The sequence below is a fragment of the Aotus nancymaae genome, unplaced genomic scaffold (assembly GCF_030222135.1).
Source record: "Aotus nancymaae isolate 86718 unplaced genomic scaffold, 86718_ANA_hifiasm-v0.15.2.pri h1tg000062l, whole genome shotgun sequence".
Classification (NCBI taxonomy): domain Eukaryota; kingdom Metazoa; phylum Chordata; class Mammalia; order Primates; family Aotidae; genus Aotus; species Aotus nancymaae.
Window position 1 is genome coordinate 21143898 of NW_026988476.1, and position 17921 is coordinate 21161818.

The following is a 17921-nucleotide window of genomic DNA, read 5'->3' on the forward strand; positions in this document are numbered from 1 at the left end:
AAAGAAAGAAATTAGATTTTATCATGCCAATAAATCAACATATATGTAAATAAGGCTTTTCTATCAAAAGAGAGAACCTTTGTTCTTAAGGAGAATTGTAGAAGACACAGTCCCCGCTCTCAAGTACTTAAACCTAGTGGGGGATCAAAAACACATTCAGGAAAAGGGGGCCTTGAGAGTCTTTGCTCTTGAAAGCTAGTGGCCCAGGTTTGGCCATTGATGGCCAGAAAAAAGCTTCATCTTCAAGGGCCGGAAATTTTTTTAGACAGTGGTCTCCTCTTTATCAGTCAAGTAACTGGCCTCAGTCCCCGGAAGGGCTGCTCCCTTGGGAAGCTCCAAGCATCAGAATTCCCAGGCAAAACGAGGGTGGAGTGGATGGAAAGTAGGGTGGTAGGGAGAGGATGGTTGAGAATGAAGTTCTGTATGAGAGAGAAGCAGACACATGCCAACAGGCAGTGGCACATGGGAGGTACCACGGCCATGTCTTACCAGGAGGCCATCCTGTCCTACCTTCAGGGGGTGGCATGAGTTTCTCAATGGGGTTAGGGCTCCCTTGCCTTGGGGAGGTAACAGTCTTCTGGCACCAGTTCTATCTCGTGAAAGGCCCAGAAAAAAACCACAGAACTGCAGAAACCTTTGCCAGAAAGACTTCTTAGACTAGGGCAGCTATAACAGGAGATCATGTCCATTAACAGGAATGCCAATCAAAGACATTAGAAGCTGTGGATTGCAGAAATAAATCTTGGACAGTGGTTAATTATATTATTAGCAATAGGCAATGATGGTAATAATAATAGCTAATAATGCACGCTGGCCATGTTCTAGGCAGCATGCTAAGAATTTTGTATGGATTATCTAATGGACTCTTAGCAACAAGGCATGAGATTCACACCATTGTTATCATCCCTCTCATTAATAAACGAGGACCTGAAGATTCAAAGGGGTGATAATTAGGCACTGTCCACACAGCTAAGGTGGAGAAGACCTACTTGCATGCAGGCAGTCTGACTCTAGTACAGCATGTCCTGTCTCTTAAGAAGGGTAGGGCAGTTTCAGAGACTGCTCCATCCACCTTCATGGTACAGGGAAAAAGCAGGTTTCCGCGAAGGGCAGGCAGGCCTTGCCAGGATGGCCTGTCACCGGGAGACAGGGGAAGCCAGCCCTAAGACTCCTTGGCAGGACCTTTGAGAGAGTCACTGGTTTGGGTTAACAAGTAAGTAGTGGGCTCTTTACTGACCCGGAACTGACCACCGTTGCCGTCATCCAACTCCAGAATGTATCCATCGGCGGGCACCGTGGACAGAGGTGGCTGTTTCCAGGACAATGTTGCACTGTTGTTGTGGGTACATTCCTCCAGCTGTAGGATAGGGGTTGCTGGGACTGGAGAGGAAGCTAAACAGAAATTAGTGTAACTCTGGCTTCTGTTAAGCTGCAGATATTCCAGTACCTTAGAATGACAAACATCCCCCTGATAAACACATGGTTAGAAGTAGCTAGCCCAGGGTACACAAAAGAACTGAACAGGATCCTTCACAGAGTCCCCGGGAGTCAGACTGGCTCCTGAATTGCTGTAAGGCCTTTTTCTAAGTGTACTGTGGCCCTTCCCACCTTCACTGTTGCTGTTGGAGAAGAGACAGGCATATTCACAGAATTGCTCTGTTCTCACCCCCTTGAGCACTGAAGACATCATCCCTAAAGGAAATGTTTTACATGGTTCTAAGTGAGATCAAACTTCTGAGGCACCTGACATCATTCTCTCAAGGTGGCTATACCTCAAAAACCGCACTAGGTCAAGCCTAGTCATTTTCAGGTATAGAACACCCAACTGTGAGCCTGGGAATCATTAGGGACATGGCCTGGGGGCCTGAAGCATGACAAGGAGGCTCAAGATGTCTTTGCAGCCATGTGAGAGTATGTCATGCTGTTACGAGTCACAACACCCCCTTGCACATTTTATACTGTGACTCTTTTCCTAGTACTTAAAACTGCAAATTAGTTCAGCCTTCAGACACATTAGTTATATTAGTGCTACTGAATTTAGTAACCAAATAATATTATTTAGTTACTGAATAATTAGTTACTGAAAAATCCCAGTTCTTCATATGTAAACTCAACATATGTAGCTGGGAACCATGTTTTAGTTACTGAGTAATCCCAGAAATATTAGTTACTGAATAATCCAGTTCTTCATATTTAAACTCAATATAAGTAGCTTGGAACCATGATTTTACCAACTGTTTAAAAATTTTTTCAGCACCAAAACATTGATTTGTTATTACTATTACTTTAGCACTTTAATAACAGGAACGAACAGCTTGGACCACATCCAGGGCATTGATTTAATTCCGTGCACAAATTGTTCATCATGGAAAACCTGGTATGCTGTACCAAAATTGGACTCTGTGTCTTGTGCACTGAATTAAATCAATGCCTTGTCAGTCATCCCAACCAAAACAGTGTTTAGTTTTACAGCAGTTTAGAAAACAGGTTCTATGGTGAATAACGTAGAAAACAAAAGCAGTGACTGTAACATAAGAAATGAGAAGGTGAGGCTGGTCATTTGTCTTATACTTAAGAAAAAATTGTGAGATATCACAATAAAGCCATGTCTGAGCTACTCAATCGAACATAGCTAAATCAAAATTAGTGCCTGTTAAAATTGGAGGCAATCGGTTTACGAGAAGACATCATGTTTTAAGTTTCAATGGCACAGGGTTTAGATGAAATCTTAGCAAAGAGCTATGGCTACCGTAGTGTCAGAAGCCCCAGAAATCTGGATTTGGAGGAAAGGAAATAAATTCATTGTCTTGCTCAGTAAATAAACTACAGGACTGGCTGGAAAAGAAGGACACAGAACACAACTCCTTCTAATGGGAATATCTAGACATAAATAGGCATTGCCCAGGAGTTATAACTGGAGGATTAACTTTAGGTCATTTTAACTACTAGGGACTTACTTTTTAATTTAAATTTGTTTTCTTTATTAAAATACATTTTAAACATATTTACTGTGGAAGAAAAATATAGCAGGTTTAGACAAACCATTCTTTAAAGGGCTTGTAGAGACATGAATGATTCCCCCTGGGGGATATTTATTCTTAACTGTCCTTATTAGTTAGCACCTACCATGAAACAATTCCTTAGACTCTTATATTTCATTAGTTCCATATTAGTCTTTCTTTTTCCCTTTGTCCATGTTTCAGGCAAGTCTACATTTCATCAATTACAAAAATCAAAGAATAAGATCACAGATGGTTTCAACTTAAATCATGCAAATGCTTACAATGCGTCTGATAAGAAACTCGAATGTACCTGTGTAGACATAGGAATAATTAAAAGAGTAACTGAAATACATGAGGTCATGGGTAATTAAAACATCAGAACTTAATTTATAAGTCCTTGGTGGATACAGTTTTAAAGACCAAAAGGATTAAAAAAAAAAAGTCTAGACTCTCAATAATCTTCAGAGCTTGATATTGTCCCAGATTTAGACAAATTAGCAAATGGACAAAAAAGCAAAGGGAGTAGAGAGGGAAAAAAGACAGAACTAACCCAGAGATATCTGCAATCTGTCTAAATCTATTCCTCTGTGTGCTGAGAATTAGTTTTCCTTTTTCCTTATTTATCCCCAGTGATGTTGTATATAAAAGGCAAATGTGACAAAATTACAGCCTCATTAGCAGAGACTCAGGCTGACATTCTAGAAAAAGAGATTTTATGGGGGTGTTATGTTATCCTATTTAACTTCATTAGGCACAAAATACATGGCTTACTAGAAATGCAAAGTATTTTCCAATTAATCTATCTTTTATCCTTTGGAAAAGGATAGCATTAGAGTTCCTGGACTGAAATCTAAGGAAGAGCATTATATTTTATTGAAACTCCTGTTATTGGGGCTGTCATAGCTAACTGGATCTTTACACTTTCGTGATCATTCTGGAGCAGCTTTTGTTTTTTCCTTAAGAATGAATTTTTCTTGATCTGATCAGGGTCCTAGCATTTATCTTTCTTTTAGCCTGTAAAATCAACCTTTAGGCTAAAAATTCTCCTCTTAAAATACAAGGGGGCAGCTATTCTTACTGACTTCCTTAAAGAGGTCTGGCAGAGCTGTGGCTCAAAATTAAAATTTCCAGTAGCAGCTTCTTATACCAATGTTTTCAAATGTCTTCCCTTTTTAAGGCCACTCAATTTCAAATTCAATCTCACATTTTCCTTATTTGTTTAATTTTTTTCTGTAATCTTTCAGATTGTGAACACTCACAACCATCTAGAATTCCTCTGTGAAAGTGCACAGGTGGGTGGCAGGGACAAGTGAGAAGAGAAGCTGGGCTCCCAACCTCAAAAGGGAACACTAATCATAAGCAATGCTTTCAAGCACTTTACTGAATGCGACAGTATGGTGAGAGGTTTACAGATATTCACTCATTTAATTTTCACAACAATCCTATAGCGAGGGTATTGTTATTATCTTTATTTTGCAGCTGAGGAAATGGAAATACGGTAAGGTTTTACAGCTCATAAGTGGCAGGACTGGCATCTGATGCCAAGCAGCCAGGGCTTGTGTGCTTAGCATGGCATCACACTGCCCCTCTCCAGTCTGGTGTTTAGAAACAGTGTACTGGAGTAAAGTCTCCATGTCTAATTCCCAAAGTTTCCTTCTGTTTCCTACAATGTGAACAATAAAGATTCCCCAAATGAAGATTTCACCTTCACAACTATGGTGGCTGGGAAGGCAATTTTACTGCATTATCTTCTCTGAAGGTTCATTTGTAGACTGTCATTCCCCTTCACAGTGGCCGAACAATACAAATGGCATCTGAGGAAAGTTTAGGCTTCAGCAGAACTACAAGCCGTTTCTGGAAAGCTATTACCGGTACACTGTTAAAGATAACCCTGAACGCATATTTTGAGTCCATGCATTTCAGGCTAACTATCAGCATGAACAGATTACATGCAAGTGTGTGTGCTCATTCCATCCCCGCTAACCCTCTGGCAGCTTTCCCCCTATGATTTATAGGAGATTCTATTCAGATCACACTGTCCTTGCCCATGACCTTGGTGCATACTCAGGGCTCTTACATTCAACTTGAGTCAATAAAAATAAATACACCCTTAGGTGAGTAGAGGCACTTAAAGGGATTAACAGCTAATGGTCTAAGAGCTAAAAAGGCTTGGTGGACTATTAGGTCATTGTTTTGTCCTGGCTCAGAATGAACAAACTGGCATTTCATTTCAGTACCATCTTGGGATTCTCTGTGTCCTTAAACAATTCTGGGTTAATATTTATTGGTGGAGGAAGGAGGTATCTGAAATCTTTGCTCAACCAAACAGTAAAGCCCTTGGCTGACTATGAAAAGATTTAAAATTTCCTTCCTGTGACCTGGAAAAGAGCTGATTATACAACCTTAGAATTAAGTGGAAAAACGTTTTTTAATTACTCTCTAATAAAAATAGAAGACAAAGCTTAATATGTTGTTTTCTATAAAAGAAAGGTCTGAAAGATCAAACGCCACTCCCAGTAGTCTGGAAAGACGGAGATGATTTTCTAATCAAAATACAACCAGAAAACGTGCCATTACAATTTAGGGATATTTGAAAAAAGGTACCAGCCTTCTCCAAATAGATCTCTATTGCTTGAGGGTGGTGTAGAATCAGAACAGGCTAGTTAAATCCTTAGCTAATAAGAGAATAAAACTTCAGATAGTGCGTTCTCACTGAATAGTAGCTGTTCTGAGTGTAAATATGCAAAAGCCAACTGCAGACCTACTTTCTTTGGTATCAACAACAACAGGAACAACAACAATGGCATCTACGATGAGCTTCTGAAACCAGAGAGTTTGATAAAATTCTGAGTCAAGAAGTAAACCGATATATTAGTTACCATTTTGGGTCAGAACTTTAAATGCATACTTTAAATATATTTGAAAATATTTTAACTTCCTCCTGTAACTAACTTAGCACAATTAGAAAATACATATTGAGGCTGGGCACGGTGGCTCAGGCCTGTAATCCCAGCACTTTGGGAGGCCGAGGTGGGCAGATCACGAGGTCAGGAGTTTGAGACCAGCCTTGACCAACATGGTGAAACCCCCATCTCTACTAAAAATACAAAAATTAGCCAGGTTTGATGGCGCGCACCTGTAATTCCAGCTACTCAGGAGGCTGAGGCAGGAGAATCGTTTGAACTGGGAAGGCAGAGGTTGCAGTGAGCCGAGACTGGGCCACTGCATGCGTTCCAGCCTAGTGACAGAGCGAGACTCTGTCTCAAAAAAAAAGAAAGAAGGAAGTAAAGAAAGAAAGAAAGAAAGAAAAAGAAGAGAGGGAGAGAGGGAGGGAGGGAAGGAAGGAAGGAAGAAAGGGAAAGAAAGAAAATATATATTGAATTACCTGCATGTATTGTTAGTTTCATAATGGATGGATTACTTTAGCACCACTCTGAATGCTACTTCTTTTTTTGAGGTGCAGTTTTTTGACATATTTTTTACTGACAAATTGTTAAAGTGCAGTTTATTAAACTGACTAAGAATATCTTTAAAAAATGAAAAGACTAACACTACCACAGGAAGAGTTGTGTATATATTAAAAGATATTACACAGGCCAATAGAAGTCAGCTACAGCCAGTCAAGTTCTATTGTGTCACGACCTTTGGCTTTTTCTTTCCATCACAAGCATCTGACAGATGAAAATTATTCAGATTCTAAAGAAGACTGGGCTCTCACTGAATTAATTAAACTCAATGAGCACAAAACAAAGCATATAAATTAGTCAGGCAGAGTGATAACAATCAGAAGTAAATTAAATTAGACAGTGTTAAAAAGAAAATGAAAATGGAAGACTGTAATCCAGTATTATACCAAATGGCCTGTTAGGTTAACTTCATGAATAGTTGTTCAGGTTTTGTGTGATTTGAGATGGATTTATGCTGGGAGAGGTTCTGTGTTTTGGTCCTGAGAATACTTGGTATTCTCTGCTGTGTATGCAGACATGAACAGACTGGACAAACAGCCTGTCCCTCTTACTTTTGTGTGCAGTCCTAAGTGGCCAAGTGACAGTGCTTTAGAAATGTGGTCTGTGATGCAGAGAGCATGAACTCGCAGTTCCCATACCCAGTGAAGGGCCTGTTCGCTCCAGCTCAGTCTTCACCATCCTGCCAACTGGCCTGGACTCCACCATGGGCAGATGGACATGACTCAGAAGGCCAGTGAATGGGGGAGGAGAGGGTTTTGACAGCTGATTAAAGCATTTCAAAGCCCTGAGGCTTTTACCCTCTAACTGCCCCCTCCTCCTGCCCCCTCACCAAGGCTAATTGGGTTAGCTTATTTTTTCCTCTTCCACCAAAAGCCTTTCTTTGCTCTTTTGTGACATATTTTTTCCTCCAAGCTACTTGTGACATACCTTTCAGTGATTTTTATGTCATTGAAAGAATTGGGTACAAAGAGAGGCTGATCCAGGGGGATTTATCTGGGGCTCTATATTTTGTTAAAGAGGGGTTTATTTTATAGGCTACCACATTGGTATTAAAAATATTTTTTTAAACAGCAAGAAAGAACTGCTACAACAAAAATGTAGATTAGTTAATAATAAGAGATGAATTCACTTATCCCTTGAAAAAGCTGCTCAGTGTGGCACTAGCTTTATAGCACCAACTAGAAGTTGTAGGACTTGGTTCTCTAGCCGTGTTCCCTGACTTTGAATCCTGACCTTGCCACTCAATAGCTGTGTGAGCTCAGGAAAGTAACCCAGTCTTCGTGTGCCTCAGTTTCTTCAGCTGTCTACCAGGGTTACAAGAATAAAATGAGTTATACGTAAAACACTTGGGAGAATGTCTGGTTTGGTTAGCACTCAATAAATGCTAAACATTTTTCTTATTGTAACAAAGCACACTTATTTCCAATCTATACACAACTTAAAAATTTATGAAGGCTTCTTCCCAAAGCAACACATATTAAACCAAAAAAAAGAAAAAAAAGAGAGAGAGAGAGAGTTGAAAATAAAAGAGAGCAAAAATCCATTAAAAAGTTGAGAGATGTACTGGTACCAGGTACTGGAATGCGTTTAACTGCATGATGTGGACCCTAAAGCTTGGACCCAAGCAGACAGCCCTAAAGCTGCTGGCTTATGTAATTCTCTTTGATAAAAGGATGCAGGTAGCTTTTTCTTAAGAAACAAAACTTTTAAAGCACTGAATGCTAACAGTCATTTACTATGTGGATGCTTAAATTAGGAGTTGCAAAGAGCAAATCAATTTCAATCTAAAAAAATCTGCAAATGACAAAATTATAGGGATACAGAAAAGATTAGGGGTTTCCAGAGATTAGAGGTGGTGGAAGGGAGGGTATGACTTTAAAAGGGTGGCAGAACGGAGATCTTTGTAGTGATTAAGCAGTTCTGTATCCCGATGCAGTGCTGATTATATGAATTTGTACATAGGATAAGATGGCATAGAACTATATACACACACTGTTCAGTGTCAGCTTCTTGGTTTTGGTATATTATAGCTACAAGATGTAACCATCAAGGGAAGCTGGGTAAACGGTGGACAAAACTTCTTACTATTTTTGTAACTTCTTGTGTATTTCAAAACAAAAAGTTAAAAAGAAATATTCTTCAAATGGGTATTACTTACACTGCCATAAAAATGTTGTTATGTTGTTGCATGGTTGGCTTGAGTTGTGATTTTTCTTTGAAAGAGTCATTTTCCTTAAAATATTTTCAGTCCCTACCCAAAATCTCAGAGAGACCTTGCCATATCCCTTAATCACATAATCCAATTTTAAAGTTTATATCAAATTTCCATTTTCCTTCCAGGCTTGCATTTTTCTGCCAGTATTGGCAGGCCAACTGTGATCCTCTCAAATTCCCACTGACCCATGCTCAGCCATTTGCTCACTATCTCTACCCATGTGGAAGCAGTCATTTCAATTCTGGACTCCCCTGATTTATATCAATATTTCTGGATTACTTTCTATGCCAATATTTTATTTATGTATTGTGATGATCTTTTGCTCTCTCTGCCTTCCTCTTTTCAGGTCAGCTGTTCTCTGGTGCTGAGCACTTGAAGTCTCTAAGACTCTCAAAGAGGCAAGCATTGAGTTGATCTGAACTTATCTAGCTTGCTGAAAGGTAGGTCACACATTTACAAGGGGACATTTTCATTATATGATAAGTTAGGAGCCACTCCAGATTATTGTCACATTAGCCAAAGGGGTACTGATCCTGCTTCAAGCACCAGCATCCACTCAGGATGTTGCTCTCTGACTCGCAAGATGCAAGGACATACCTTTCACCTGCACGAAGTCGAGCTGGTGGATGGATTGCAGCAGAGGGCTGTTGTCCAGACTCAAGTCAAAGTCCGTGGTCATCCTTGGAGTGAGTGTGCCTTTACCCCACTGATCCTCAGTCAGGTGCACTCTCCTTATGAGGGCATCAGAAATCTAATCAGATCAAAAAGACCACAGCCTAAGAAATACACCACCACACTCGAAACACAGCACTGCTCCTTGGCTGTCCAGAAGCATTACTCCCAAACTGCCTTGGGACTCATACCCTGACTGCCTCAGTGCAGTTGGTGAGGAAGACCCCACTGAGACCAGGGTGGCCCATGATCTATTAAGCAAATCTGAACACTTTTGTGAGTCAGGGGACACTATAAATAATTAGCAGGTGTTAACTGATCTAAAAGACAAATCTGAATATATGATCATGCTATTTATGACAGATTTACTAAGTGTCAACAACTTTAAAGGGCGATATGTTGGAAACTTGTTAATTTCTATTAGAATCAATAGCTCAACCCTTCTAATTTAAAGTGTGGGCATCCTATCAAAACTTGGAAATGAGTTTCATAACATAGTTTAGTGAGGGTGCATATGGAATTTCTCACATTTTAAGCACATCATCTTCATGTGATTATCACTGTATTCTTTGGTAGAAAGCTCTTTCATTTTTTATATTCAATCTCCCTCTGTCACTTGTGACTAGTTTAGTAGAATGCGACTCGGAAGAGATCTACATGTTCCTCAATAAAAGGTTCCTTATAATTGGGATCAAAGCTTATGTAAAATCCAGCTTATACAGCATCTCACTAAAACAATTAACACTGAAGAATGAAAAATCTCTGTATTTGAGAAATCACTGCCTTTCTGGCCAGTAGGAGGTGTCAAGAAGGTAAACATCTTACGCACTTAGACATTTAGACATCTGACACAACTGTCCAAGAGACATTAATAAATAAGGACTGAATTCTTAGGCAAGGCAATAACTCCACTTTAAAAGAACTTACAGATAATTATGTTTTCATGATTAAACACAAGAATAAAAAGAAGCAAAACAAACAAGCAAAAAATGCCCATGCATCTCTCAGACTTGTAGTACATGGTGACAGAGACTTCCAGGAAGCAGTCAGTGGAGTTTATTTAGCAGGCACTCCCATGTACACTCCCATGTTATTGAGGGATCCAGGCCCAGCCAGGGCTGTTGGAAATCTGATTTAAGCATCCTAGACTATGTCCTATGGGATATTTAGAATCTGAAGCAGAAACTAGTTAACTCTTACCTGCAAAAAGCCACTAGGATCATTTTCCTTAATCACCTCCAAGCAGTACTCCATGAGACCTGTGGTCTGGCGCAATTTCACTGTGCAGTGAGAGATCTGATCTCGAACCACCTAGGATTAAAAAGAGAACAGGATGGTCCAAAATGGCAGAGGGTAGAAGAGAAGCAAATTGGACCATTGGAAAGCTTCTTCAAACCAGAATCCATTCCATCCTGGAATGGAACTAAATTTATGAGACTATTTTGTGGCAATGTCTGCTGTGGATGAGGGCTCTGGAAGACAGATGGGATAAGATTCTCAAAGGAAACTGGTAACAACAGGACCCATCAGAAGAGAAGGCAGATAGATTTTGGAACCCTAGATCTGGTGACTTTGGAGCATCAAGGAACACCTTCCGAAACTCCTCCTTGCCCTGCTCTTTTCTGTGAAGCTGACTCTGCTGTGCAAAGTTTTCTGGGTGTCTGTAGAGGAGCTGTAGCTCCCCAAGGTTTGGCTGCAGCTGTGCTTGTGACACTGTCCACCTTCAGCACCCTCAACCTTAAAGAGCAGATACCACCATCTGAACCCAGTTCCTGTCCCTTCCTGCCCCTCCCCATGGCCCCATGGTCAATTGTTCTGCATCTTTTTCCTTGCATGAGTGATAGGGGACCTGGAGGGTCAAGGTGGAGCTTGGGAGAGGCAATGAGCTAATGACAAGCTGGAGAAAGAAGACAGATGCAGAATTAAGTTTTAAGAATAACCCAGCAAAGCCACTGCCACTCCACTCATTTGGAGAACAGTTGTAAAGGCTGCTCATTTGCCAAGCTGTGAGTCTGCTTTAACCTACATAGGCATCTCTCTGAGCAAGTGGTTTCTGTCTCTAAGAAGCTGTCTGTGCTTAGTGATGAATACATGACATTTCTTGAAAAGTTTTTTTCTTCAGAGGTATTTATCATACGTGTCCTCTGCTCAGTAACCCAAATCTTGAATGCCCATATATTTCCAAAGATGGGGTCCTGCCATGTTGCCCAAGCTGGTCTTGAATTGCTGGGCTCAAGCAATCCTCCTGCCTCAGCTTCCAAGTAGCTGGGACTACACTGCACCTGTTTGAATGGTTTTTGAACGGTAAAATTGAAGAAGGGTTTTCCAGGAACCATAATTACTCACATCCTCAATATTTATACTACTTTGCAAAAGCCTAAAAAATAGCTAGTATTTTGGATTTTATGGATAATAGCCAAAAGAGATTCTAATAATTATTTTAAAATGTTCCTTGTTCCTTCATTTTTGGTTATAAATTTATTTTCCATTAAAAATTATTTCATCCACTTTCTAAAACAAGCAGGAAATAGATGAAAAAAGCAAATACTCTTATCATTCTAATGTAAATTTTTAAAGTATTTTGACGTTTCTTTTTAGTTTTTCTCTAGAACCAGGCTTATTTATTGTTGCAGTCATTGTGTATGGCAATTTTACCTTCCCTTTCCCCCAACTTAATACTGTATCACAGGCATTTTTCATGTTGCCACCATCAATGGTTACAAAAATATCCTATTGAGTGGGTAATCTTAATTTGTTTAATCATTCCTGTTCTCTTATTATTGGACATTTAATCTATCTAATATTTTGACAACTCATTCATTCATTACTTCTGATTTTTTGCTCCTAATGTTTTATTGTGGCAAAATATATGCAACATGACATTTTCAATTTTAACCATCTTTAAGTGTAAAATTCTACGGCATTAAGTACTTTCACATTATTGTGCAACTATCACTACCATCCATCTCCAGAACATTTTCATCTTCCCAAATTGAAACTCTGAACCCCTTAAACAACGTCTCCATTTCCCCTTCCTCCCAGCCCCTGGCAACTACCATTCTACTTTCTTTTTCTATGAATTTCACTATGCTAAGAATCTCTTACATAAGTGGAATCATATAACATTTGTCCTTTTGTGATCTGCTTATTTCACTTAGCATAATGCCTCTGAGATTCAACCATGTTGTAGCATGTGTCAAAATTTTCATCTTAAGAGCAAATAATACTCCGAGGTATGTATACTACATTTTGTTTATCCATTCACCCACTGATGAATATTTTCAACTACAGTGAATAAAACTACTATAAACACGAGTGTACAAATATCTGTGTAAGTCTCTGCTTTCACTTCTTTGAGGTACTACACCCTGAGGTGGAGTTGCTGGATCATGTGGTAATTCTACATTTAATTTTTTCAGGAATCACCATACTGTTTTCCATGGCAGCTGTACCATTTTACATTCCCACAGCAATGCACAAGGGTTCCAATTTCTCCACATCCTCACCCACACTTATTACTTTCTCATTTAAAAAAATATAGCCTTTGTGAAGGTATAAAGTGGCATCTCGTTGTATTTTGATTTGCATTTCCCTAATGGCTGGTGATGCTGAACATATTTTCATATGTTTATTGGCCATTTGTGTAGCCTCGCTGGTAATCAGGTCTTTGCCTATTTTTAAAACTGGGGTTTGTTGTTGTTGAGTTGTAGGAGTTCTTTATATATTCTGGATATCAATCTCTTATCAGATACACGATTTTCAAATATTTCACACTGTTGCATGGGTTGCCTTTTCACTCCTTGTGTCCTTTGAGACGTAAGTATTTCAACTTACCAATATTTTCTTTTGTTTCCTTTGCCTTTGGTGTCATATCTGTGAAATCATTGCCAAACTCAATGTCCCAAAGCTGTTCCCCTGTGTTTTCTCCTAAGATTTTGCAGTTTTAGGTTTTATATTTAGTTATTTGATCTATTACAAGGTAATTTTTGGATATGAAGTTAGGTAAGTGTCTAACTTCATTTTTGTTTTTTTTTTTGCATGTGGATATCCAGTTTTCCCCACACCATTTATTAAAAATACTGCCTTTTCCTCATTGGATAGTCTTGGCAGCCTTGTGGAAAATCATTTGAGCAAGTACGTAAGAGTTTATCTTTGGATTCTATTCTGTTACAGTGGTCTTTATGCTAGTATCCACTATTTTGATGATTGCAGCTTTGTAATAAGTTTTGAAGTTAGCAAATATAAGAACTTCAACTTTGCCCTTCTTTTTCAAGATGGTTTTGGCTATTTAGGTCGCCCAATTTTCTGACAGATGATTTGTTATTGCTTTTTAAATTTTAATAATCATTAAGAAGTAAAATAAAATGTAGGATTAAAAACCTCTTTATTGTCATTGGTGAAAGGAAACAACTTGGATGGAAAGATTACTTTTGTGAATTTTGGGGGGAATGAATTTAAATTCGCTGGTTGATTTATTTTCTTCTCACATCCAGTATGCCTGACAACCACCATCACCATATGTTGGTCTGGGGTCAATGAGTACAAATTATTTTATTTTTTATTCAGAAAATAACAGGAAGGTTAGGCTTCTATCTCTTGGGGAGAAAAACCCCCACATGTAAAACATTTAAAAATTAAAGAGAAGTGGCCTACAGCTAATATGCTATTCCCCTCTGTGGTATGAGGCTGAACTAACTTGTTATCAGGATGACATTTTTATATTTTGGTAGCCAGTGTATTGGTGCTGCTAGGTAGCAGACACCTCCATAGTCATCATTTCATTATCCAAATGACACTTGCCCTTTGACTATGGGTACTGGAAGTCTGAATAACAAGGACAGATAGAATCTGAGCACTATAACCCAGAGTCAGTCTGCTTTTGAGATAAAATAGACTGAATCGTTGTGTTTCCTTTCCAGAGGATTAAGTTCAATGATGCATTAATGTACTGAAATAAATACATTACTCAGTCCTCATAAAATTCCACGTTGCTTCTATGAATTTCCTTATCAAGCATGGTTTATTGGGTGCTGAAAGAGCTGTCGGAGTGTTGGGGCTCTCTGCTGACTGTAAAGAAGCTTAATTGTTGCACTGCCAAATTACCAGGGAGTTTCAGCAGGGGTTTGCCGTTGGCTCCTGTATTCTATGACTCAAGCTTCTTGGAAGGACTCAGTACTCCTGAGTTCCTGGCCCTCACTCTTGATACAGTTGATTTTAGTCCACCTTTTCATTTTAATCAATCATTCACAATGATCACAACAGCCTGTGATAAAATCACTGCTTAAAATTAAACTACAGGGTTCCCAGAGAAGCATTTTTGGTGCCCTGTAATTAACTTATATTTTCTGAATTAATTTAGCAAGATTTCCCACATTATAGAAATCAGCCAGATTATCTTGAATCAGATCTTTAAAGAGCATAAATACTTTCTCTCTACTTGTCTTTATCAACTCTCTTACTTGCTACCTTCTTTAACCTGTGTTACTCATACCACATTTTGTGGTGATTTATTTCTACATTGAATTTTTCATGGAAAATGATTCCCAGAAGCCAGGCCACCTCACTGTTGTCTTTGAATGACACATTTCTGTGCTTTGGCTCTGATGTGCCAGAGGACTCCTTGGCATCATGTTTGCAGTGGGCTGGATTCAAGAGGTCCTTTTCTCAGGGACAGTGCAAGCTGCAGAATGACACAAATAGAGCCTGAGAGACAGTCTTCCTGCTTTCATCTGCACTAAAGTCTAAACCAGCTCCCACCAGACAGTGAATTAATCTGTAGTCCACAGTTTCAGAGAAGGCTTTTAAAGTTTTATCAGCGGAGCCACCATCTGTTCTGGATGGCAAGTGCCTATCGATCATTGGAACAGTTTTATTTTTTTAAGTGGAAGATTTATAAAGGTCATTTATTGGGTCAGGATATAACACTGATACCTATTTGTTAAAGGAGAGTCTGAAGGACTGTTGTGTCCCTTTGAATTCTCAGACACTGTCCGTAGCACAGAGCAACCCAGGAGAGAGTATACAATACACAGGTAAAATTTTATCCTGCCTGTCCACAATTACATTCCCATCACTAACAGGCCAATCTCCTTTCTCCAGTCAGTTCTAGCAACACAATCAGCAGCAAGACCTGAGGCTCATTAAAGAGAATTTCATTCTTAATCCAACCATGACCTTGACACCTTCCCCCACCTCCACTTACCTCTACATTTTACATGTGGTTCTTTCAAAATTTTTCTTTATGCTTTTTTTTTTTTTTTTTGAGACAGAGTTTTGCTCTGGTTACCCAGGCTGGAGTGCAATGGCGCAATCTCGGCTCACTGCAACCTCCGCCTCCTGGGTTCAGGCAATTCTCCTGCCTCAGCCTCCTGAGTAGCTGGGATTACAGGCACGCGCCACCATGCCCAGCTAATTTTTTGTATTAGTAGAGATGGGGTTTCACCATGTTGACCAGGATGGTCTCGATCTCTTGACCTCGTGATCCACCCGCCTTGGCCTCCCAAACTGCTGGGATTACAGGCTTGAGCCACCACGCCCGGCCTCTTTACGCTTTTTAAATAAATGCCTTTTTCTTTGCCTCTCTTTCTTTCCTTCCTTCCTTCCTTCCTTCCCTTTCTTTCTTTCTTTTTCCTCTCTCTCTCCCTCTCCCTCTCTCCCTTTCTTTCTTTTTGGACAGGGTCTCTGTCACCCAGGCTGGAGTGATGTGGCACACTCACAGTTCACTGCAGCCTCAACCTCCTGGGCTCAAGTGATCCTCCCACCTCAGTCTCCTTAGTAGCTGGGACTACAGGCTCATGCCACTACACCTGGTGAATTTGTATATTTTTGGTAGAGATGGGGCTTCTCCAGGTCATCCAGGCTGCTCTTGGGCTCAAGTGATCCTCCCGCCTCGGCCCCCCAGAGCGTTGGGATTACAGGTGTGAGCCACCGTACCTTGCCAATGCTTTTTCCTATAGTACTCTCTCTCATTATAGGTTTTGACAGGATATCACTAATGAACTGCCGCCTAAGTGAACACTATCTTTCTCTACTATTTCAAAAAATTCTTTCTTAAATATAAGCTACGCCTTCCCATTATAGTTTAAAGCAATTTCCCCTAAGCATAAGGTCATCCTTTAATCCTTTCTGTTTAAGGTCCAGTACAGTTATCTCCTCTGTATCTGTGGGGGATTGATTCCACGATTCCCTGCAGATGCCAAAATCCGCAGATGCTCAAGCCCCTGATATAAAATGGCACACTATTGGCATATAGCCTATGCATATCCTCCTATGCCCCTTAAATCATCTCTAGATTATTTGTAATACTTAATTACAATGTAAAAGGTATTATAGTATATTGTTTAGGGTAGGGGTCCCTAACCTCTGGGCCGTGGAGTAGCACTGGTCTGTGGCCTGCTAGGAACTGGGCTGCACAGCAGGAGGTGAGGAGTGGGCCACCTCCTTTCAGATCAGCAGCGGCATTAGATTCTCATAGGAGCAGGAACCCTATTGTGAACTGCTCAGGTAAGGGATCTAGGTTATGTGCTCCTTATGAGAATCTAATACCTGATGATATGAGGTGCAACAGTTTCATCCTGAAACCATCCCCCACCCTGCCCCACCACCCCCTGCAGCTCTCTCTAATAATGATATTAATAACATATTATTAATAACACAATAACATGTTATAATTAATATAATATTAATTATATTATTATTAATAACATAACATAAATTTTATTATTATTAACATAATAACATTAATGAAACGATGCCATTTTATATCAGGGACTTGCGCATCTGTGGATTTTGGTATCCACAGGGAACTGTGGAATCAATCCCCCACAGATACTGAGGAGACAATTGTACTCCATGGAAAACAACTGTATGAAACTTGTCCCTGGTGCTGAAAAGGGACCAGTTAGGGTTGGGGACCTCTGGTTTAAGGAATAATAAGAAAATAGTCTGTACGTGTTCCAGGAGAGACTTTTGTTTTCAAATATTTTCAATCCATTATTGGTTGCATTCATGGATGCAAAACCCATGGATGTGGGGGACTGACTGTACTTTTCAGATGCAAGCTTGAGGAATTTGTTCTCCATGGGTCCTTTTAATCAGGAGGGAGTTTCTACGTGTCCTGCCATGTCCTAAAGCATGATGACCAACTGATGCTTTGAATTAACTGTGTGAATTAAAGGTGAAGTGCTTTGGCTGTTAGATCTTTCTGGTATTAAAGAAATCTGTTTTTTCCAAGAGTAGAATGTTATCTACCATATCATTGTCACATTCACTAAAACTTAGAGCATTTAACTTAACTTAATTTAAATTTCTCACATGCCACCATTCTCGCCCATAGTTTAAGGCAAATATTTTCCCTATTCTCTTGATACCACCCTCTGTACTAATGTTATTAATTTACCCACACTGGCAACTAATCATTTCAAAGGCAAGTCTGATGCTTTGAGTTTTTAATCAAGAGAAGGATCATTTAAACCTATTAAATAAACCACACACCTTTTTTTTAGGATGTCTTGAGATTTTTAACAGTAAAGCTGTGAAATTTCTATTCTACAAGTGTGAATATCA

General features: G+C 39.6%; 1 protein-coding gene across 5 annotated transcripts in view; it reads right to left on the reverse strand.

The window, feature by feature from the left end:
• TRIM9 (tripartite motif containing 9) overlaps nt 1-17921 on the reverse strand; it is a 121552-nt gene that overhangs the window by 24364 nt on the left and 79267 nt on the right. For all 5 annotated transcript variants that reach the window (XM_064365867.1, XM_064365866.1, XM_012451066.2 and 2 more), the window contains exons 4-6: nt 10557-10667; nt 9282-9435; nt 1238-1392 (exon numbers count right to left, since the gene is read on the reverse strand). In XM_064365867.1, coding sequence (XP_064221937.1) covers nt 1238-1392; nt 9282-9435; nt 10557-10667 — 420 coding nt within the window. The remainder of the gene's footprint in view (nt 1-1237; nt 1393-9281; nt 9436-10556; nt 10668-17921) is intronic.